This window comes from Populus nigra, chromosome 19, assembly GCF_951802175.1.
Source record: "Populus nigra chromosome 19, ddPopNigr1.1, whole genome shotgun sequence".
Lineage (NCBI taxonomy): Eukaryota > Viridiplantae > Streptophyta > Magnoliopsida > Malpighiales > Salicaceae > Populus > Populus nigra.
In genome coordinates, this window is record NC_084870.1 from 11798393 (window position 1) to 11821691 (window position 23299).

General features: G+C 35.1%; 3 protein-coding genes and 1 long non-coding RNA gene across 4 annotated transcripts; 3 read left to right on the plus strand and 1 right to left on the minus strand.

The window, feature by feature from the left end:
• The first annotated feature begins 2262 nt into the window (after positions 1 to 2262).
• Positions 2263 to 6692, plus strand: LOC133679812 (protein ALTERED PHOSPHATE STARVATION RESPONSE 1-like). Its single transcript, XM_062102515.1, has 4 exons — positions 2263 to 4056; positions 4774 to 4997; positions 5203 to 5426; positions 5519 to 6692. Exons 1-4 carry the CDS (start codon positions 3153 to 3155, stop codon positions 6360 to 6362), a joined length of 2196 nt encoding a protein of 731 aa, XP_061958499.1. The 5' UTR covers positions 2263 to 3152; the 3' UTR covers positions 6363 to 6692.
• A 1548-nt stretch (positions 6693 to 8240) lies between these two features.
• Positions 8241 to 12305, minus strand: LOC133679072 (protein CHAPERONE-LIKE PROTEIN OF POR1, chloroplastic-like). The gene is made up of 3 exons (XM_062101574.1): positions 11901 to 12305; positions 9005 to 9365; positions 8241 to 8497 (listed from the first exon to the last, which is right to left on the minus strand). Exons 1-3 carry the CDS (start codon positions 12231 to 12233, stop codon positions 8322 to 8324), a joined length of 870 nt encoding a protein of 289 aa, XP_061957558.1. The 5' UTR covers positions 12234 to 12305; the 3' UTR covers positions 8241 to 8321.
• Positions 12306 to 13232: 927 nt separating this feature from the next.
• LOC133679942 (uncharacterized) lies at positions 13233 to 15204 on the plus strand. The gene is made up of 4 exons (XR_009836236.1): positions 13233 to 13590; positions 13716 to 13794; positions 14239 to 14880; positions 14976 to 15204. It is a non-coding gene; the product is annotated as an uncharacterized LOC133679942 (long non-coding RNA).
• Positions 15205 to 17422: 2218 nt separating this feature from the next.
• LOC133680241 (V-type proton ATPase subunit B 2) lies at positions 17423 to 22689 on the plus strand. Its single transcript, XM_062103051.1, has 15 exons — positions 17423 to 17581; positions 17989 to 18053; positions 18315 to 18370; positions 18486 to 18584; positions 18831 to 18890; positions 19515 to 19626; positions 19737 to 19945; positions 20531 to 20659; positions 20796 to 20933; positions 21178 to 21328; positions 21423 to 21505; positions 21651 to 21698; positions 21818 to 21871; positions 21967 to 22050; positions 22147 to 22689. Exons 2-15 carry the CDS (start codon positions 17996 to 17998, stop codon positions 22330 to 22332), a joined length of 1467 nt encoding a protein of 488 aa, XP_061959035.1. The 5' UTR covers positions 17423 to 17581; positions 17989 to 17995; the 3' UTR covers positions 22333 to 22689.
• Positions 22690 to 23299: the final 610 nt, after the last annotated feature.

Sequence of the window (23299 nt, forward strand, 5' to 3'; positions counted from 1 at the left end):
AAGAAAAGATGAATTATTCATTAATAAATTTTATATATTTTATATTTATAAAAAAATAGTATCACTCGAGTTATGCTATGTTATTATGGTTTTGGCTTCATCTGTTGCTCGATTTTGATAGAGCCAATTATAAATTTAAATTTTTATGATTTTATACTCAATTAAAATCTTCCAAATTCTAGATCAATTCATCAAACCGGTTTCATACCTACTATTTCCGTAACCCAATTCATATAGGATCGAATTAAATTCGAGTGTGGATGTTCCTGGCAGTTTAAAATGCTACGTTTGACATTCCAAATGCTACGATACAAAATATAGGTACATTCATCCCCCCCCTTAAAAAACCCTAATCTCGAGAAGTGATATATATATATATATATATATATATATATATATATATATACAGAGAGAGAGAGAGAGAGAGAGAGATAAACAAAAGTGCAGGAAGGAAGGTTCATTATTCAATGGCCCAGTGCAATTGGAGCTTCATGCTTTTGAAGCAGAAGTGCAGAAACGATCCAGCTCTAGTTTTTTTTTTTTAATGGAAAAGAGAGAGAATTTTCAGGAGATAATCATGATGCATTTTATCGAAAGGGACCGCAGCCGCGTTCCCAAAAAATTTGAAAATTTTTTGTTTTTTTTTTTTGTTAAAATTTAATATGGTTTGTACGTTTTGGATCGTTTTGATGTGCTGATGTCAAAAATAATTTTTAAAAAATGAAAAAACATCGTTGGCATGCATTTTGGCACGAAAAGTTATTTGAAAAGCACCCGCAACCACACTGTCAAACACGCTTGAGTTACTGTATTTTAATTTTTTATTTAAATTCTTGTACTCTGAAAATTAATTAGCTAATATACTTATCCCGAAACTGCCCTTCTTAAGAATCTAAACCATGGCATCATAAAAAATGTCTTTGGAATAAATCAATCGAATGACACGAACAAAAGAAGATGCTGAGTCTGTGATTTTCTCACCTTTCGATTTTTGCCAATGCAAGTGTCACCGTGTTGACACGCACGTGCACAGAGGTCATTGCACGTGCTGTGCGCCGCGTGCAAGTGCAAATGGTACCGCCTGACCCGTTTAGAGACCAAGCAGGAACCTTCTTTTCTTTCCCAAATCCTATAGCCCTTGAAATCCTTGCAAACAATCTAGTGCCATCCCATTACAAATTATCCACCTGTATTTTTTTTTAATTTTTTTAATATGATAATATTAATAAAAAAAATTTAAAATAAAAAAAATTATTTTAATATATTTCTAATTTTACCCATCTCCTAAACAATAACTTTACCAAAATTAATGACAGCAATTTAAAGAAGATTTCATTTCTTAAATCAAGTTTAATTTTAAAATATTTTTATTATTTTTATTATTTTAAACATTAACTTATCAAAATAACTATAAAACACTGTAAAAATTATTTTTTTATTTAAAACATAGCTAAATACAGTTCGAAACAAAAAACAAATGGCTCTTTATTTTTAATCTAAAAATTTTAATTTTTTTATTATAACATGTTTTTATATAATTTTATATTGTTTTGATGTGTTAATATTAAAAATAATTTTTAAAATATTAAAAAAATTTATTTTAATATATTTTTAAAAAAACCACTACGCCCTCGAATTTATAGGGATAGATTTGTGATTAGCAGGAAACAATAGTTTTGACTTCTGTGGTCTCTAAATCCACACTTATTAAGAATAATCACTAACAAATTAGTACTAATGTTTTTGTTCAAGGACCGCAATTATAAACCCATTATTAGGAGTCCACATGGTAGTTAAAAAAAAAAAAGAGTTACGAAAACAAAAAGGAGTAATTACAACTTGGTCACTATAGTTTTTTAGAACTAAAAAGTCAGTCCCTCTAGTTTCCACAAGCATGAGTTAATTGACCAAATTACTAATTGGTTCTTTTTTTTTTAATTAATGCCTAGAAAATGATAGCTCAGCACCTCATAAACAAATAAGTGACTAGAAATTAGAAAAGAATTAAGCTATAAATGGATATGAAAAACAAAGATTAAACAAGTGCTATTTTCTTTTTTGAGAAAGAGGGACTATCATATTACTTTATCAAGAATACAGGGAGTAAGTCATGATTTACTCAAAGAACAACAAGAACACCACCAGAAACAAGACAAATCCATCTCTCTCTCTCTCTCTCTCTCTCTCTCTATCTGGCCTCAGTAGTCACAATCCTTTTAACAGTAAATTACTGTCCATTTGACTCACCTGTCTGTCCCAAGCCCCCAGGTGTGTGTCCTGGTCCTTCCCTCTAAAAATCTCTGCTAAATTTACTAGCAGAACTTTCATTAATTGTTTTAAAGAGTGAGGTTTTGGTTTTGCCGTTGATGCAGGCCAACTCATTTGAGTGCAAATTACCAAACACAAGGACACCGCCATCTCCTCTCTCTCTTTCTCGAGCCCCTACCTTCTTTAGCCACTGCCATATACCCTGCAGCCTGTATCAACTAGACTAGTTCGTTCCTCCCTCTCCATTTTCTTTCTTTCTTTCTTTCTTTCTCAAGTCAGTGGTAGGCTTGTTAAGAGTTCAAAAATCACCTCTAAAACCAGTTTTAGCAGAAAACTAGGGCTTTCTCCCTTACCTATTCATTTCTTTTTGCTTCAGCTTCTTAGCTCAACCAGAAGAACATCTCTCTCTCTCTCTCTCTCTCTCCACATTCTCTGCTATAATGTTAAGCCATTTTTAGTTTGATACAATAAATAGATAGATTCACTGCCACAACATCCACTTTTTTCTTCTTCTTTTGTGTTTTCTTTTAAACAAAAACTAATCTTTCTGCCAATTCATTTTTAAGCAAGTTTCTTGCAGAAAATCACCGTTCTCTTGCAAAAGAAGATGAACTGGGACACCCCAAAACATCTCCAAATTAAAAGCAACATTTTCTGCTCTACATGTATATAACCGCTGTTAAAAATTACATAAAATCCATTTTGGCCCAGCCCCACTTTCTTTTTTATCCCTAAAGCATACAAAGATTCTCTCAAAAAACAACCTTTCTCTCTTTACGTTCTTCCATTTCTCTAAAAGTTGCATCCACGCCTATATAGAAGCCAAAGCATACACACACCCGCACACACAGAGAAGAAACTTTCAGCTTTAATAAAGTGAAACAATGGGATGTGTTGCTTCCAAGCTAGAAGAAGAAGAGGTTGTGTCTATCTGTCGAGAGAGGAAGCGCCAGTTGAACCTTGCTGTAGAGAGAAGACATGCACTAGCAGAGGCGCATTGTAGATATTATCAATCTCTCTATGCAGTAGCAGCAGGTATAAAGCTTTTTGTAGCTAGACATTCTTCCCCAGCTTCACCATTTCTCATTACTTTCCCTCCTCCTTGCCCATCTCCACCACCCAGTGAAGAAAAAAATGCGATAAGAAACCCAGTGTTTCTTCAACAAGGACCATCCGAGTCAACAACACATGAAGAAGCCATTGCTTGTGAGTCTTGTGATTCTTCAACAATATCTTCTTCAGACTGTAGTGATCACGAGGAAGAGGGTAATAAAGAAGACATCATGAAGAGAGAGGAACATGCACAACAAAGTTATGGGTACTATTATATGCAAATGCCACCACCACCACAGTCACCTCAGAGGGATTTTGGGTGGGATTTCTTTAACCCTTTTAATACTAGCACGAGGCCAGAGATTATAAGTGGTTACAGGAGAAGTTCTGATGATGATTTGAGGGCTGTGAGGGAAGAGGAAGGGATTCCTGACCTAGAAGGAGATAGAGAAGAGGAAGAGAAAAATGTGATAGTTGTTGAAGAGAAAGGGAAAGGAGATCTTGGGGACAGTGGAGGTAATGTGGTCAAGGTAGTTGATGGAGGTGGTGATGGGAGCCAAGGTGAGCAGAAGGGACTTACAGTCATTGATACACCAGAGAGAGGGAGGGAGTTATTGGATGCTTTGAAGGATATTGAGGACCATTTCATTAGGGCTTATGATTCTGGCAAAGATGTGTCAAGGATGCTTGAGGCTAATAAAGTTTTCTTGCAGTCTGGCTTGGAGGAAATTAAAGGTGGGGTATCTATTTTGTTATGTTTCCATGGTTATGTAAGTGATTTCTAACTAATTACCATGTGAATCTTCTTCCTCTGCCTTATAATAATGGTTTTCATTACTGTATCTAAATCATGCAGATTAAGCTGCCAGATGCCTTTGCTTACTTTCTTGAACTAATCTGTCCTGGCATGCTATGATTTCTTTCTTTCTTTTTGCTTGAATTCTTTTCTATCTTTATTCTTCTATTGCTTTTGGTAATCTTTTATTTATCCCACTCCACTTTTTTATTTCAATTTTGAAAGTATCTACAGTGATCCTCATTTTGTCTGATACTTGAAAAGGGCAAGTTCTTCTATTGAAAAGACTCCCTCCCTTTGTTAGTTAGCATGTAATGTAATGTAACGAATAGAATCATAGTTTGAGAATATGTATAGGCAAACTTCATACAACAATTGCTAGTAATGATAGGAGGTCTAAAGTATATCCCGCGAAGGAAAATTCCAAAAACAGGCATGAAAATTTTTGGGAATCCTCATCCCTAGCTTTTTTTGCGAGTGGGTCTGAGATTCGCTTGTTTCACTAATTTATCAAACTGGGACGATGCTATATCTGTCCCCCGTGTTATTTCTATCTTATGTGATACATTAACAGATGAACATTCCTCCTAATTACTCGATATTTCTGTGGCTGATATCAACCTCACAAAACTAATCACCATGTCATATGAACGCAGAGAACTCAACAAAACTAATCCAAGCTATTACATGGCATCGGTCCACTTCATCAAAGCCATCATCATGTAAGAGCCTTGTAGCATCCAGTTCGAAAGGCTCTTCTACTTGGACAGAATATAAAAATGATCTCTTTGATGATTATGGAGGAATGGATTCAGGAAGCCATTCACTAACACTAGGAAGGTTGTATGCTTGGGAAAAGAAGCTCTATGAAGAGGTCAAGGTAAGTCACTACCACCTAACTGTTTTCTTGGTCTTCATAGTTTGTTCATTAAGATTGCATCACGGCTTCTTTGTATCATGAAAATTGCTATAAATCAAGATCAATTTGAACATCGAAGGGTTACATTTCTTGTATAAACCAAATTTAGAGAACCAAATTTTGTTATCTCTTATATAAACCTGAGTTTGTTTTTATTGTTCCTCAGGCAGGAGACAGCACAAGAAAAATATATGAAAAGAAGTGTTCACGACTGAGAAACCAGGATGTCAGGGGAGATGATGAACTTACCATGGACAAGACCAGAGCTGCAGTAAAAGATTTATATGCTAGGATCTTGGTTGCAATTCGAAGTGCTGAATCAATTTCTAAGAGAATCGAGAAATTAAGAGATGAAGAACTGCAGCCTCAAATTGTAGAACTGTTAAAAGGGTAAGGAAGTTGCTTATAGAAACTAAAGCAATCCTGTTCAAGTTTTCATTCCGTGTCTTCCTTTTTTTTCACTTATCTTCCTCTATGTGCAGCCTAACACACACCTGGAAGATTATGTTGGAATCCCATGAAACCCAGAACAAGATTCTTTTCGAAGTAAAATCTTTTGCCAGCCCCACACATGAAAAATTCTGCAATGACTTGCACCGGTTGGCAACACTTCAGCTCAAGGCTGAGCTTCTGAATTGGCGTGCATGCTTTATAGAGTATGTTGCAGCACAAAAGGCATATGTTGGAGCTCTTCATGGTTGGTTAAGCATGTTCATAATACCTGAAAATGAGTTCTGCTCCAGGGTCAGGAGTTCAGCAGCGCCTTATCGAGCAGTTGGTCCCCCGTTACTTGGGACTTGCCATGATTGGTTGTCTTCTATGGATAAGTTACCAGACAAGGCAGTATCCTTTGCAATTAAAAGCTTTTTGAAAGATATGAAGGCTTTGTGGGCTCAGCAAGGGGAGGAACAGCTACAGAAGAGGAAAGTTGACAGTCTAGCAAGAGAACTCGACAGAAGAACCACGTCATTCCAGAAGGTAGAGACCAGGTTTCTTGAATCTGAACTTATAGAATATAAACCTGAGCCAGATGCAGAAAACCGGCGCGAACACTTGACAGAGAAGAAAGATCAGTTGGACATGTTTAGGAAGAAGCTGGATGTAGAGAAGGAAAAACACCACAACTACGTGAAAGAAACACAAAGGATCACACTAAGTGGGTTTCAGATAGGATTTTCGAGAGTTTTTGAGTCCTTAACTGAATTCTCTATGGCTTCTATGAAGATGTACAATGATCTTGCAAATCATAGCGAGAACACTGCTGGTAAAGTGGAGAAGCAATCTTTCCTAGAAGGCTCCCCTGTCGAAGAAAATGGCAGCGGGTGACTGAGAAGGCCTGAAATGAGCCTTGATTATCTCCCGTTTCATGGATGGTTTGTATATTATACTGTCGAAGCAGCTCGCTGAGACAGTTTAAAGTTCTATTTTACAAGGCATTTGTAGCAATTAATCCTTGATTTTTTTATTGTCGATTGGTATTGTATTGCCCACGTTTTTGTAGAAAGACCTGTAAAGAAGACCTGTAAAAATTTTCTAGTCTATTGCATCTTTCTTGACATGAGCAAGAAGTGCAGAGAGGGAAAATTCTAAGTGGGAGGTCATTGTAAGTAGTTAAAGTTCGGTGTGGACCAGAGAAATTTTAGATTTTTGGTGATAGATTGCTCTCTCGCTAGGCTCTGTTTAATTGTCCGGTTTTTAAGCTTTTAGCCCCGGTGATGATGCACATAGATCAGCGTTTGCAAATGAAATGACTGAAGCATGAGAAATTTTTATCCAAATTATTAGTAGCATCTTGCGACAGGCAACACCACTGACAGATGCATTAGTTCGAGCAGGAAAAAAAAAAGGTAAAAAAGCAGCCATTTAGCCTTCTTTGGGGACATGAGCATCATTTACACTGCTGAAGCACAGCAGCCAAGGGAAGGCAGGTCCAGTGCTTTTCAGGACCTGTTCTGTATTCTTTGCTTTTTGGTTAGCCATAGGCAACCATGATATACTCATCTCTCAATCTTTCGAAGCCAGAGAGCCAATTTAGCAATACCCATCTTCTAGGCCTGCCATCTATCACATTGACCATGAGTGAAGGGTTATTTCCATAGCTGAGTCCAAGGATGATGTTGATGCCGATTCAGATTCACTCAAAACTCAGAATGCTGCTGAATATATAATGGATGCACTGAAGGATCCAGCAGCTTTAATATCAGGGCTCTTGTCCAGGTGTGGTTAGCCATAGGCAACCATGATACTCATCTCTCAATCTTTCAAAGCCAAAGAGAGCCAATTTAGCAATACCCATATTCTATCGTCTACCATTCATCACATTGATCATGAGTGAAGGGTTATTTCCATAGCAGAGTCCAACTTGAGTCCGTGGATGATGTTGATGTTGATGTCGATTCAGATTCACTCAAAACTCAGAATGCTGCTTAATATGTAATAGATGCACTGAAATATCCAGCAGCTTTAATATCAGGGCTCTTGTCCAGATGTTGGGAACGTGAGTCCAGCTGAGGCATTCGCTCCAGGAATAAGTGTTCGGACAGGAAACTTCATGGGACCTAGCAAAGTTGCGTTTGGGACTCCAGCCAACCGCGTGGATAGCCGCAGTCCCAAACGAAGGAAGCATGAGATTTTATCAAATACCCTGGAAATGGAAGTACGTATAAATTATAAACCGCATGGGGCAAGAGCAACTTTATGTTCTTTTTTGGGCTTTAAGGTGCAGTTTTCTTGGACCAACCCTATCACTTTAGATATTTCCTGAAGGGGTGCTGGCCCTGTTGGGATCCAGCACTCAAACCGTTGCTGCAGGTTAAAGATGAAACTAAAATGAAAAGGAATGCAATTGCTACTATCAAATTCTAACTAGAATGAAGATACACTAACTGTCAAATGCGACCTGGCCTGGGCATCCATTTATAAGGTCAAGAACATCAGTGTGGAATCACCAGAGATAATGTCAACCCATCAACATCAGGCCAAACATGATAGAGTGAACATGATTTGTGCTCAAGTTGGATATAGGCAAATCATATTGGACATCAAATTTCAGCTTTTCCAGCAAGAATTAACAAAGGGCAACAGTCCCTCAAGGATTGTAATTGTTAAATATTAAATAGCCGTGTAGATCATTGTAATTGTCAAGCAAATTCCAAGTCAACTGAAGTGTCGCTACATTCTATTTGCTAGTTTTGTACAACAATCAACAAAAAAGCTCGGTATGCTCGTGCAATTAAATAATTACAAGTTTTACAAATTGATTGCAATTTCAATCACCTCTTAACCCTACCTAAGGTACAAGGAGACCAAGAATTGCGAGAAAAGTATGAATTCGCTAACTACAGCTGCTGGGGAGTGTAAGCCAAGAAGTGGGACCACGTCCACCTGCAACAAATTCTCAACTGCTGAACCCACCACTGCACCAGCCGCAAGCCCCCCTATGGTTATTACAGTGGCTTTCCCTGCAAAGATGACCAGCAACAGTCTTAGATGCTCTTTTTGCTCCTCTCAGACAGTTGAAATTCTCCTAATGTATAAATAACGTGTGGTCTTTATTTACAACAAGTCATTGATTCACAGAAACTCTAAACAAAAAATTCAATTTCCCTCGAGACGAGGTTTCCATTCTCACATGGTATGCCCTGGTAACCCATATTGGTAACATCCTAGAATGTTACACCCGCATTTTTCCAGAGCAACCCCCAACCCACCCCCAGAGGCACGCCAAAACACACACACACACACACACACACACACACACACACACACACTTTGTTCTTATCTCCAACCATTATTATGAAGTTACGATGAACAATCAGCATGGTGAAGCGATTGGAAGCTTTTCATCATCCACAAAACCAACTGTAAAATTTTATTATACCCTGAATAAAATGATCCGATTCAAGTAAATAGAACTTTAGGCCAAATTCCTTGAAATTTGATGAAACATAAAAAGGAAAGATCCTTACCTAATTTCACATTCTTTTTGGTCATGAAGTATAAGGAAGCACCAAAACTTGTAGCTAATAACAGCCCAGGAACATCAGCCCCAGCATAAGGTGCCACAGAAGGTGTGGAAGTGCCATTAACATAAGTTAAAACCATCAAAGCTCCATATACTCCTGCTTGTAAGCTTAACTCTCCAGTTGATGGCATTTCCACGGAAACAGGGGTCTTCTTGATTGTAGTCTGCAGCCATTGTGGCATTGATCCCATCCCAGGGCCATTTACAGGTTTAACATCAGCATAACGGATGTTACTACTTGCAACTTTTCCTGCTCGGCGCTGAGTCAAGCTCCGCATAAGCAGCATATCATACGCAGTTTCAACCTAAAAATCACAATTTAACTACATTCATGAGAAAATAAAAATGATCTAAAACACAATGATACAAAATCTTATTCCAGCTCAATAAATGCTTGTGACAGAAAGTAAATGTCAAAAAATTAGACCATATCTGTGTCAATTTAGTGACCACTACATAGGTACCTGAGTTACGCTGCAAGCTGCACAAAAAAGTTTTTGAACTAAAAAAATGGTTCACCCGAATTTCATGGCCTAACCCGTAAAAAGAATTCTGAAAGAAAAAAAAGAATGTGTACCACAACAAAAAAAAAATCTAAGATGACAATTTTATTTTTAAAATACTGAGATGGTTACATGTTGGATCAATTCGGGTTTCGCAGCCTAACCCTTTAAACCCATGACTTGGATCATGAACTCTAATGTGTTTAATTTTTTTTAGATTAACTCTTATTTAATTAATAATTAGTGAGCTGGGTGATGAACTTAACTTGTTTTAATAACATTATTCTTTTTAAAACTATTTTTTGTTTAACTAAATTAAAAATAAAATAAAAAGTAGTTTGCAAATCTAAACACCAACTAAATACCAAGGCGTTTATTTTAAACCATGATAATTTATTTTTAAAATACTGAGATGGTTACATGTTGGATCAATTCAGGTTTCGCAGCCTAACCCTTTAAACCCATGACTTGGATCATGAACTCTAACGTGTTTAATTTTTTTTAGATTAACTCTTATTTAATTAATAATTAGTGAGCTGGGTGATGAACTTAACTTGTTTTAATAACATTGTTCTTTTTAAAACTATTTTTTGTTTAACTAAATGGAAAAAAAAAAAAGTAGTTTGCAAATCTAAGCACCAACTAAATACCAAGGTGTTTATTTTAAACCATGATAAACCCACAAATATCAAATAAAAGCAAATTACATAGAAAAATTCAAAACAAATAAAATGTTTAAGGATGAAACTAGAAAAACAAATCAGCAAGAAAAATTAATACAAATGAACAAAAACAAATTAAAAATAAAAAGCTCATGGGCGTAGGTCTGGGCCAGCCCACACACCTAGGCCTGTTTATAATTTTTTTTCTATTTTTGGGGGTGGTTTTTCTAAAAACAATTGCAGGCATTGCCTGCTATAAGAGTGAGGTGGCTAGAAAATTGACAACAGCCACCTAAGGGTAAAAAACCCATTTTCACCAATTTTTTCAACCAAAAACAAGTAAGAAACATCATAGGGACTTCCAAATACCCACTCTTGGTATTAAATCACCACTTAATCGGTTAAAAAAACAAAAAAATCAACCCAATTCAAATAAAATCCCAAAGCCCAATCTAATTTTTTGGGAAAGATAAATGAAAAGGAAGACCTAAATGATACTCTCGTCAAATGAAACTCATTGACATCAAGAACAATGTATTTCACCACCCAAAAGCGTCTGTTTTTAAACTTATTCTCTTCTTCACCGTAATCTGGCCACTCTCCTCTCCCTCTTCTCTCTTAGCTCAAGGAACAAAATGAGAAGAAAAGGAAGTTTCGGACCAAGATGTAAAAAAACTCATAAAAGAGGGATAGAATCGAAACAAAATTGAAAAAAAAAACTTCAAGGATGAAAATTGCAAAAAACACATCTCGGCTAAAGTAACAAAAAAAAGAGCAAAATCCTGAACGTTTTATTTTTCTTTGTAATTCTAGTTCTAACGTAATCATTTCATAACGACACCACAAACTTATAGCACAATGAAGAACTGTAGCAAGACAGGTCAGTATAAATGCAGAAACTTAAATTGAAAAGGGTAGAAAACAGGGAAACTCAACTAAGCTTCAAGCAGAAGTTCATAAATAACACAAGTGAAATAAACCTTAAACCAGTCAAGGATCTTGAAATAATCGCTAGAAAATGGCAAAAAAGGCCCCAAAACACCACAACTGAAAATTACATGCCATAAATTCTACCAAGATCATTATCTCAAGATTCAAGAACCTCTAAAAAAAAACTAAGCAACAGCAATTAAAAATCAATGCAGGCCAGCAACTTGATGACCGAGATTTGTACACCCCATTTATCATGTACCTCCACTAAACTCACTAATCACTCTATACAATGAACTTAGAGCTATGGTACCTTTCACAATTCTAAGTTCTAACCATACACTGGCTGTGCATCTAATGGCATACTGGCTTCCAGTTACTTTTAAAACTCAAAAAAAATAAAATTGAAATTCTAATGGGCATGATGATACGAAATCCAATCCACTATAAGCTAAATTTAACACCAGCGCAATAATTAATCCAGCTCTGACACCAAACCCAGAAACAAATTTTCAACCCTTATAAGCTAAACCTCACATTTCACAAAAACCCATCATTAATAACCACCCAAAACACAATAAATACACTTCAAAACAAAACCCATTAATAAAATTAAAATCTTTAACTAAACACTTCTTTCTACACGAAATTCGAAAATTCACAGTTAGCTAAAAAGACACAAATTTTATTGAAAAAGAAAAGGAAAGATAGAATAACCCAGTGTGCGTGAGGACATGTTTATCACCTGCGCAATAGCTTCCTGGTCATCTTTACAAGTAGCAACAATTAATTTTTTGGCGCGAAGTATTTCATCGAACGACGCGCCGTCTGGGACTCCAAGAAGCTTGAGTGCGCTCTCCACTGACATCTCAAACGGCGCCGAAGAATCATCGGCTCTTGATCCTGCTCTCACTAAATTACGCCTGTGTTGCACAATTACTCCCCTCCAAAAATACGGATCCTTTTTTAATGATGATTTTATTTGATTTAAGCTTGAGGGATTGTGAACCGGTGGTCGTGAGAAAGGTGAACCGGATGGAGAGAGACGGTTGGACCGGACCGAGAGAGTTGCAGCCATTTGTTCTTTTTGTGGACAAAATGGAAGACTGGTTTGGTTTCTTTCTGTGTTTAAAGATAGAGAAGAGAAGAAGAGTGAGGAAGCAAGCAACTGTTAATGAGTGAGAGAATTTTTGCAAGACTACAAATCAGTCCTCATATCTAATTAATTTCAATTGGGTCTCTAAATCTTAAGAGTACAATCGCAACTATTCTTAACATTTCTCTAAAAATAAAGCACAACTATCAAATGTTACTTAGAGTTTGTTTTGATATAATTTTTAAATTATAAATTTTGATTTGATTCAAAATTCAAAAATTATTTTTCATAATAACTCATTAAAAAATAAGTTAAAATAACTATAAATTAAAAATATATTTGGTAAAAATAACTATATATATATATATATTTATTTATATGTATGTATGTATGTATATTTCAAGCTAGTATTGAAAACCCTCTTCAATTAAAAAAGAAAATATAACTATGAATGATGGGAAATGAAATCATGACAATAAGTGTTTTTTTTTCAAGAATCAATTATTGAGTTAAATAATAAAAATTATTGGCTGACACATAGTCTTATTCATTGCCACTTAGGATTAGGATTTTGTGCTTTGCTAGTGAAAAAATAACAATATTGAAAAAATATATTTTATAAATGAATTTTGCTAGTTTTAGAGTAAATTGATCAATTTTGAATTTTAAAAATTACATAGAAACTATATGTAAAACTGGGGGACTGATTTGTATTTTTTCCGAGATTGGATCTCTTTGGGTGTTTTGTGAGCGTTTATCTTTGCCTAGCAAAGACCATTTGATGGTTTGATTATTGATAAAAAAAAAAAAAAAGTAATGAGGGTCACTGAAGAAAGATATTTTGCCAGAGAGAGAATGGCTAATGTTTTGTATTCTTCTTTGACATTACTTGTTGGAGAACTGATGCCTCAAGTTAGCCTCTTTTGTTCTTACATGTCTCTGTTGAGACTGTAAGAAGGATAAAAAAAAGGATAAAATCATTAGTTTTGCTTCAGTGTCAAGTCACAAAAAGATGCTGGGACCAAAGCAGATGAATGGTGACTGGATTGAATAGTATCAAAGTTTTCACGAGTTTATAGAAGGCAAAACTCTATGCCAAAGACTCCTGCAAATTCCTCACCAGCCTTCTGAAGCCGAGATCATTTCATCAATAAAATTCTAATATCTTGTTAAATAATCATCTTAATTGAAAATTTTAAGTTCTGTTTTGGTGAATAAACAACCATAATTGAGCTCATAGTGCTGAATATGGAGGAGAGATATTTTGCTCAGGGATTTGATGTTTCAGTTCTTGGAGATGGGTGTGATTTTGGTGATCCTGGTGATGTTGGTATCCATGGTACAACATGATTCCCTTTCTCTTATCTTTTCCTGTTTTGGAGTCGCTTGTTTCCATATTTTCATCCCTTTTCCGCTTAAACCATTACCTTATCCTGTTTTAACCGGAAATCGGGTTTTATACAGTGCCGGAGCGGAGTTTCAGAACATTTTAAACCTGTCTGCAAGTGATTTGGTCTCCACTGAGCTTCGGCTCGACAAGAAGGTATGTCCACGGATAATCCTATATGTCATTTCTCATTGGATCTTTCATTCAAATAGAGATAGGATAAGAAGAAATGAATAACATTTCACTGACCATCTAAAACCCAAAACTGATTTTCATTTGCAAGTATAGTTTATTTTCTTGATTTATTTATCAATGCAGTGAAGCATTCAGGTATAGAGAAATTTAAAATCTAGCATGTTTCTAAAGAAAATTGTAGCAAGCGTCACTTGACACATCTGTAAATATTCATATTTCAAGTGTGCCTTTAGGAAGTAATGCCCCTGCATCTTGAAGGGTCATCATGTCTCACCATTAATCACATTCATGCACCAGCACTACCTCTGATGACAGCAATGGTTTCGAATATAGCCCCATTTTGCTTGGAGTCTATACTTATGTGCGTAAATATCTAAGCCTTTCTTCTCCGACTCGTGTAAGCAGATCGGGATTCCATTTGCAAGGAATGCTCGTTCTTCATTCGATGATTCATCTGGGTGGAATTTCTTTGAATTGAACGAACTTTTCGGTCAGCATTAGAGAAGTCCTGAAACAACTGTACAAGCTAATTTTTTTAGTACTATTCTCTGGCAAAGTAAGCAAGCTTTAGCAAATTTCTTTCTGAGGTCATGTGCTCCTTTATTCTGATTACCATATGCAGTTTCAAACTATCATGGCAATGAGTTGCTACCTCTCAAAGGCGAATACATAGCTACAAAAGTGATGTCATATCTCTCCAAGTGCGTTAAGGACTTCGAGACAGCTCAGGTGACTAAGATGGAGATTGCCAGATTTCCAAAATCCTTGACTCGTTTCTTTCCGGGTAGCTTTCTAAGAGCTTTGCTGGGCTAATAACAGCATGTCTCACACTGGACACTGTTTGATAGGCCTTTTCTGCTTCATTTAGAATCAGCTGCAATCTTTGCTGCGTCAAGTACAAGCTTTCCTTCTATTTTTTATCGATCTTAGCCTACCTTCCTCTCGAAGGTTCATCCAAATACATGACGCGCGGATTTACACCTTCCCCGAACTTGCATTTTCATGGCCGGAGATTGGATTATAACGCGGCACGGATCATGGTCACAGGTATATATCACTTCGTTGATTAAATTGATTGCATAAGTGGGGATAAACAAAAGCAGAAGATTGATTGGATGTTTCTGCATATCAACTTACAACAGGAAAAATCTTATGTGACCGGACTCGAAGCTGCCAATCGGGTGGTAGACTTTCTTGGAGAAGGAAAATTTGCTTAAATAATTCCAGTCAAGGGAGATGAACCTCTTATCTAAGCACTCAGTAACCCTTAACAGAAACTTCGAGTTTAGCTCTCAATTTCCAATGCCTGATCATTTCCTTGCATCTCAATATGCTTTTATATAACTTATATTAATCTAAACTCTCTCGTAATTCTGAGTTGTATTCATACTATCATGGTTATCGCACCCCAATCAGGATATGACCTCGTAAAGGGCATGGGTTGTTAGGTGCTCAGTCCATTTACGGATCATTAAAATATGTCGTTTTGTTTTTTTTTTAATTCTTTGATTTTGATCCAGTCAGGTTGGATTGAATTTAAAGGAATTAATCATTTCGTGAATTACTTTGTCAAATTACTAAATTTGATTAGGTTAATATTAAAATTAATTCAAATTAAAAATACAGTTTTGATGTCCAGAATCCTTGATTATCAAATAAAGAAAGAGATTAGAGAAAGAATTTGACTTTTGGTCATTCTCGTACGTAGAAGAAGAACTAAAACATAAATTTCGAGTTAATTAATCTTCTTAATCCCAAAACTAAAATTGTTGTTCTCGTTGCAGAGAATGTACCTTTTTGTTTCTATTCTATATAGGATAGTGCTAAAAAATTTATAGATACCCTTCCGAAATTTTGTCGAGAAAGGAGTTGAAAATAATAAAAAAAACAATTTAATTTAAAAATTTAAGATTTTAGATAGTATTTTAAAATATAATTTATATTATTTTAAAATATATTTTTTTTAAAAAAAAAAATTTAAATTTAAAATTTACTCAAATACTAATTTTTATCAAGGAAACAAAAATAATAATATCCAAACTTGTTATTGGTTAGTTATTAAAATTTTAATATTATATTAAAAAATTAATTTAATTTTAAAATTTTAAAATTTTAAATTAAATTTTAAAATATAATTTATATTGTTTTCTGAAAAAAAATCAATTTCCAAACAATGCCTTCTTTCCCCTTTTTTTTTTTCATTTAATTGCAATCATTGATTTTCATTGGCTGGAGATGAGCCGCTATTAGACCGATCTGAGACGTCCAACCGTCATGCCGATCCTGATAACGTGAGCGTCCATTTCTGGATCAATCATATTGGATGGATGGAAGTTTCTATGAACTTGCAGTGGACCCCACCAGTGTTTTTCGCACACGTGCTCTCACGTCTACCAGTAGTCACATACCGTTATATCATATCTTTCTTTACAGGTTTTTGGTTTTATTACATTTTTGGCTTTGTGGATAGTGAATTCACAAATATATCACTTCCGTTTCTATAATTTCAATTTGTGCCCATTTGGTTACTGTTGGTTTTTCTTCGCATTTTTGGGGAAAAAACCCCAAAACTTATCTTTTTTTAAAAAAAGAAGTTCACTTTTCTAGTTTTTTCTATTTTTGGGAAATATTAATACAATCCCTAACCCAACTTTTTGGTTTAAAATCCTAACTTAATAACATGAATAATGTGAAATGGTCCACTGAGTAGTTATTTTAAGCTTGTTTTATTTTAAATAAATTATTTTTTCTTTTATTTGATTAGGTAATTTACTCTAAAAACATATTTTATTCCTCCATCCCCTGGGATGATTAAGCGGCTAACTAAAACCTAATATATAAACTTACACTCTGTTTGGAAATGAAAAGCAAATGACGTTCTTTAAAATTTTAAATATTTTTTTATTAAAAATTAATTTTTTTATATGTTTTAGATTATTTTGATGACCTGATCTTAAAAATAATTTTTTAAAAATTTAAAAAAATATTATTTTAATATATTTTAGCATAAAATTTTTTAAAAAATAACTATACTTCTAAAAACTCTTTGCAGCAGGAAGTAAAAAAATAAATCCTTTTATCAGTGAATACAAAATCACTATCAAATTACTCTGTTTTTTTAATTAATTATTATCAAGTAAGCTTCGGTTGAAGTTACTCAATTATATTTTTTTTATTTCATGTTATTTACAATCATTAATAAAATAGTTTATTTAGTTAAATATATTTATTAGAACCACTTCAATTAGGCTAATTTTTTTTTAATATCACTTAAATCAGTAATTAAAACTAACAGTATGTTTAATTTTTTTTTTCTATATTTCTCTCCCAAACTGTTATACACTTAACATTAACATTCTCATAGAGTCCATGACAATGGAGAATACAAAATCCAAATCATCTCTAGAATTAATATCTGGTTAATTGAGACAATAGGAAAGAATAAAAAATATTTACTGCTGGTTTCCCCAATCCTTTACAAATATCACGTGACGCACGCTGTATGAGGTCCCATCCCATCACAGTGTAAAACCGGACTGTTATCATTATTTCCATTAAATACTAATAAATAAATAACCCTCTCTCAATAATTTCTTACAAAACAAAGTGTTTTTTATTTTATTTTTTATTTTTTAATTTCTAGAGCATCAGATCTCAGTTTATTCCTTTTCTCTTGACCCCTCCCCCTCCTCTCTCTCTCCCTGTCTATCTATCTCTCGCTGGGTACCGGAGGCAGATCACAAAAAAGGTACGCCTCTTTTTCAGATCCAAAATTCTCATTTCTCTACTCCTTCCACTATCAGCCAATCAAATTCTTGTTGAATTGAAACTTTCATTTCTCACTGGATTTTGAGATTGATGCGCTTATTTTGTTAGTTACTTCCTTAGTTTCGTTGAATTTTGATACTAAGTTGTATGATTGACGAAGCTTTTTTTGGCTACTATTTGCTAAGGAAGTTTTTTTAGTTTTGAATAGGTATTATAATTATTGATCCGTTCCTGCTGTGCTCTTAAATTTTGAAGTTCTTCAATATTTTTTTGTTTATTTTTAATTAACTAGTATTTATAAGCTGATTAATGTAAATGATAATTCTTTTTTTCGAGATTAATTTATGGTGGAATCAATTTGTTTGACTTTTTTTTAAAAAAATGAAGGTTGATAATGGGTGTGGAGACAAACAATCTCGATATGGAGGAGGGAACGCTCGAGATCGGCATGGGTGAGTTTTGCTGCAGTATAGTAATTAATTGCGAATTTGATATGGAGACATCATGTGAATGCATAATGGAACGAAACAGAAATTGATAATTAATCGGTGAACTATACCCGAATGGAATGGATTAACACTGTTTGGGATGGCAAGAAATCAGTTAGTGAGATACTTGTTCTTTAATTTAAGTTTGTTGAGTGTTTTACGAGTGGTGATCGAGGTTGTAGAGAGTAGTTATTGCGATTTAAATTTTTGTTTCATGTATTACAGAGTATAGAACTGTTTCTGGAGTTGCTGGACCTCTTGTCATACTTGAAAAAGTGAAGGTAATACTCCTCTTTTCTTGAATGATTACGCTTGGGATAATTTATTTGATTTGTTAACCGCTATGGTGATGCTTCAGTTTTTATTGATTGGTGCGTTGTTTATTCACTATGTTAGGGACCCAAATATCAAGAGATTGTTAATATTCGTTTGGGAGATGGATCAACCAGACGTGGTCAAGTCTTGGAAGTTGACGGGGAGAAAGCTGTTGTTCAGGTGATTGCTGCTCAGCATTTTCCATCTTTTCTTTGCGACTGCAGGTTCAATATAAGTTGGTTTGTTTCCTGATTAAAGTAAAAATCTTAACTTTAACATTGTGACTGTGGTCGTGTGTCTATATATGTAGAAGGATTGCTATAAATTGAGTTTGAAGGCGACACTCTTAGCTTAATTTGTAGTGAAAAAAATTGCGCACCTGTTTTAAAGACTGAATGCATTCTTTCTTGGTATTTTCTTGGCCAGGTTTTTGAAGGAACCTCTGGGATTGACAACAAGTTTACAACTGTGCAATTTACTGGAGAGGTATGAAGTCTTGCTTTTGATTATTTTTTTTAATTCTTAATTTGTCAAACAGTAATTGCAATTTTCGGCTCATACCAATGAACCTTTAATTACCAAACCTGTCAAATGCTGCAAATTAGACATGGAAAATCTTTGCAGGTATTTTGAGCTGTATAAACTATCTGTAGGCTCACATGTTTACATGCCCCCAAAAAAACTTTAACCAGATAAGTAGATCTCATTTATCACTTGTTCTTGTTCCTTTTCTTGTAGAAAAAATCTGCAGAAAATAGCTACGAATAGGAAATATAAGTAGATAATGAATTACACCTATATCTTAAAGAAACACTGCTGAACCTCTGTCACAAAGGCAAGTACCTCAATGCCTGTATTTCATAGTACTCCACAGTTTTTGACATTTAGATGTCATGGATGAAGTTCACATGGTTATTATTATCATTTGGTTTTCTGATGTGGAATATTGCTTGTGCTGGATTCTAGTATATACCTCTGAAGCCATAATGAATTGAGAAGTTGGTGTATGGCCATTTACATCTTTGAAGTTTTAATTGAATTATAGTAGTTTCCTTAAGAGACTAGGTCTGCTCTGGTGACACCCTTGCTTTCGCTGCCCCTGTTTTGTAGGTTTTGAAAACTCCAGTGTCCTTGGACATGCTTGGCCGCATTTTTAATGGTTCTGGGAAGCCTATTGATAATGGTCCTCCTATTTTGCCTGAGGCGTATTTGGATATATCTGGTAGGCTAGATTTTGGAGTGAACAATCTTTATTAATATATGTTGCTTGTTGACATCTTCTTAGAGTGAATAATATTAACTGCCCTTTACTAAATGCTATGCCTTCTGCAGGGAGTTCTATCAACCCTAGTGAGAGAACCTATCCTGAGGAGATGATTCAGACAGGGATTTCTACAATTGATGTCATGAATTCTATTGCTAGAGGACAGAAGATCCCTCTGTTTTCTGCTGCTGGTCTTCCCCATAATGAAATAGCTGCTCAAATATGTCGCCAAGCAGGGTTGGTAAAGCGATTGGAGAAGTCCGAAAATCTTCTTGAGGTAATGTTCACACCTTATTGACACCCTATTGGATTGTGAGAACTAGACTCACAACCTTGTTCTCAGTAAGTAAGATAACTGTTAAATGCGTAGTTGAATAATGTTCCATTATAATGGATCCTTGAAACAGTATTCTTTGGAGACATAAGGAAATAAATAAACCATATATTTAAACAGAGATACTAGCTTTATTGGAAGAATATTTAAATTTAACGAGTGTACCACAATTATGTTATGCTTCACAATTACTTCAAATGAAAAGCTCTTTTGTTGTTTAGTGCTCAATATTAGAAGAGTTCCTTGATTTTTTAGTGCCTCATCAAATTGCACATGCACTGGTTCAGGCATCACCTAGTGTTATTTCTTCATTTCCCTAATTCCATTCACCTTGAAGCATTGAAGCTTGTTGTTACTTAGATAGTTGTTTGGTTCACATTTCTTTCTCAGCTCTTTCTAACTTAAATTTGTAATTAGGTCACTAACTTGCCATGTGGACTTTCAGAGTTGTTTGGTTCACATTTCTTTCTCAGCTCTTTCTAACTTAAATTTATAATTAGGTCACTAACTTGCCATGTGAACTTTCAGGGTGGAGAGGAGGACAATTTCGCCATTGTATTTGCAGCTATGGGTGTAAACATGGAGACTGCACAGTTTTTCAAACGTGATTTTGAGGAAAATGGGTCAATGGAAAGAGTGACCCTCTTTCTGAACTTGGTATAGTTTTGTTTTAACATTTGAACCTTGTTTTTGTACCTGAACACGTGATGATTTTCATTGAAGGTAATAATTTATTATCTTATACCTTTCATGAATTCTTTCTGAAATTTTATTCTTTTGGTGTGTCATCCAGGCAAATGATCCGACAATTGAACGTATTATTACACCTCGTATTGCTCTTACGACTGCAGAATATTTGGCGTATGAATGTGGGAAGCATGTTCTTGTCATATTAACAGATATGAGTTCTTATGCTGATGCTCTTCGTGAGGTGAGCTAAAAACCTAAAGCATGTGTTACAATGCACCTTTTGAAGTTTGCACAAACAGAATAAGCATTTACTTGCATGCATAAGTAACCATAATCATTTTTTGTCTGATTGCTCAATATATCTAGCGTTTTTCTGGAGTGTTGATAGGTCATTTTTTATATAATTATATTACCAGGTACTTTATGATATATTTAAGTTTTATTTTATTCTGTTTTGAGTTACAAACTACTGATTGCCATTCCAGGTGTCTGCTGCCCGAGAAGAAGTGCCTGGAAGGCGTGGTTATCCTGGGTATATGTACACTGATTTGGCAACAATATATGAGCGTGCTGGTCGTATTGAAGGACGTACAGGCTCTATCACCCAAATTCCAATTTTAACTATGCCGAATGATGGTAATGTATTCTCAGACTACACTGAATATCCCATGCATCTTTCTTTCCTTTAACGAGAAAACATTTCTTCATCTCGAATTTCTTATTTGACCAGATATAACCCATCCCACCCCTGATCTTACCGGATACATCACAGAGGGACAGATTTATATTGACAGGCAGCTACACAATAGACAGGTAAGGTCATAGGACACATGAGTGGTCATTTCACTTAGTTGCTGGAAATTATTACATTAAAATAATGTTATGGGTTTTAGATAACTGTAGATATCTCCATGTAGGAGTTTTAATTGATCGAATGTTGACTCATTTTTATGGGCAGATTTATCCTCCAATCAATGTCCTCCCATCTCTGTCTCGTCTCATGAAAGTAAGGATGAATCTTTTCTCTGAATTCTCAATACATCAAGGATTGATATTTTAAGATGGTATCACCGATTAGAATGTACAAGGCGTATTCTAAATTGTATCATTGATTTACCATTGCAGAGTGCCATTGGTGAGGGGATGACTCGCAAGGACCATTCTGATGTGTCCAACCAGGTCCGATTTGTTAGCCATTGTAGCTCATTTTCAGTTTATTGTCCCGTTTTAAGCTGTTTAACCTTTGAATTTGTTTTAAACTTATTATCCTTCAGCTGTATGCAAACTATGCTATTGGGAAGGATGTCCAAGCCATGAAGGCTGTGGTTGGAGAAGAAGCTCTTTCTTCTGAAGATCTGGTCATTTACTCTTCTCTGTTCTCTTGAAGAGTTTTATCGCTATGTATATAATTATCTGATACATAGGAACTAACATGTGTTCTCTTGAATAAACAGCTATATTTAGAGTTCTTGGACAAATTTGAGAGGAAATTTGTTGCCCAAGGAGCTTATGACACCCGCAACATCTTCCAGTCACTTGATTTGGCATGGACTCTGCTTCGCATCTTCCCCCGTGAGCTACTCCACCGTATACCTGCTAAGACTCTGGATGTATTCTATAGTCGAGATGCAGCCAATTGAGTAAGAAGTGTTTATAGAGTCATGATTATTTTCTTTTCGATGAGATATAAGAAGTTGATTTGCAAGTTGGTATGTCCAAAAATCCTCGTCTGCAGAAATAATAAGGGTAGCGTGTCTATTTGGGTCACGAATTTGAAGTTGTCCGGCTCGTCAAAAAAACCTTAAAAAAATTGAGAATGGTTTTACCTTCGTAATTTATTTATTTATTAGTTGGCGATACCCAATCGTGGGACTTGTAGTAAAGTTAGGGCTGGCCTTATGTGGTGCTTGCTGTATTTCCTTGTTTATTTTGTAAGCCTATCTTCCTGGATTCTCCTTTTATTTTGAGGAAATCAAGTGTTTTATTTATTTTTTAAACTTTCTTTTTTTTCCCAAACAAAGCATAGAGATTAGAGAGCCAATAATCCATGCTTTCATGATTCAACCTGCTGGTCGAGGAGCGCCAGCCCTATGGTCTTGCTTTGCCTGTCAATGTTGCAAATAACAAAAGGGAAGTTCTAGTGTTCCTACGATGCATGGGGCTCATTTGGAACTTGCTGAAAGAAGGATGCCATTGATGTCATGATTGACTCATGGACATGGTTCGCGCTACGTTTTCTTAATATTATTGTCTAAGAAGATGCGAGTATACCTAGTCAAATTAACATCAATGATTAATTAGTACTCATCAGTATTTTCTCCAAAATTCTAAACACAATTGGTGGGCAAAAAAATAGTTCAAAATAAATCCCCCAGGAAAAAAAAAAAAGGAAAGGAAGGAAAAACACACGATATATGCAACTAGATTAATATGTAAATCATACAATTAAAGCTTCAGCTTCAAGAACTGATCTCAATTTCTAGATTCTAATTAGAAAATCTGGATTGTCCTGGACGGTTAATCTAGTACCCAATTGATTGATGATCTAGACTAGTCTGTTGTCGTTTTGATGTTTTTATTTTAAAAAATTAAGTTAATTTGGATTAA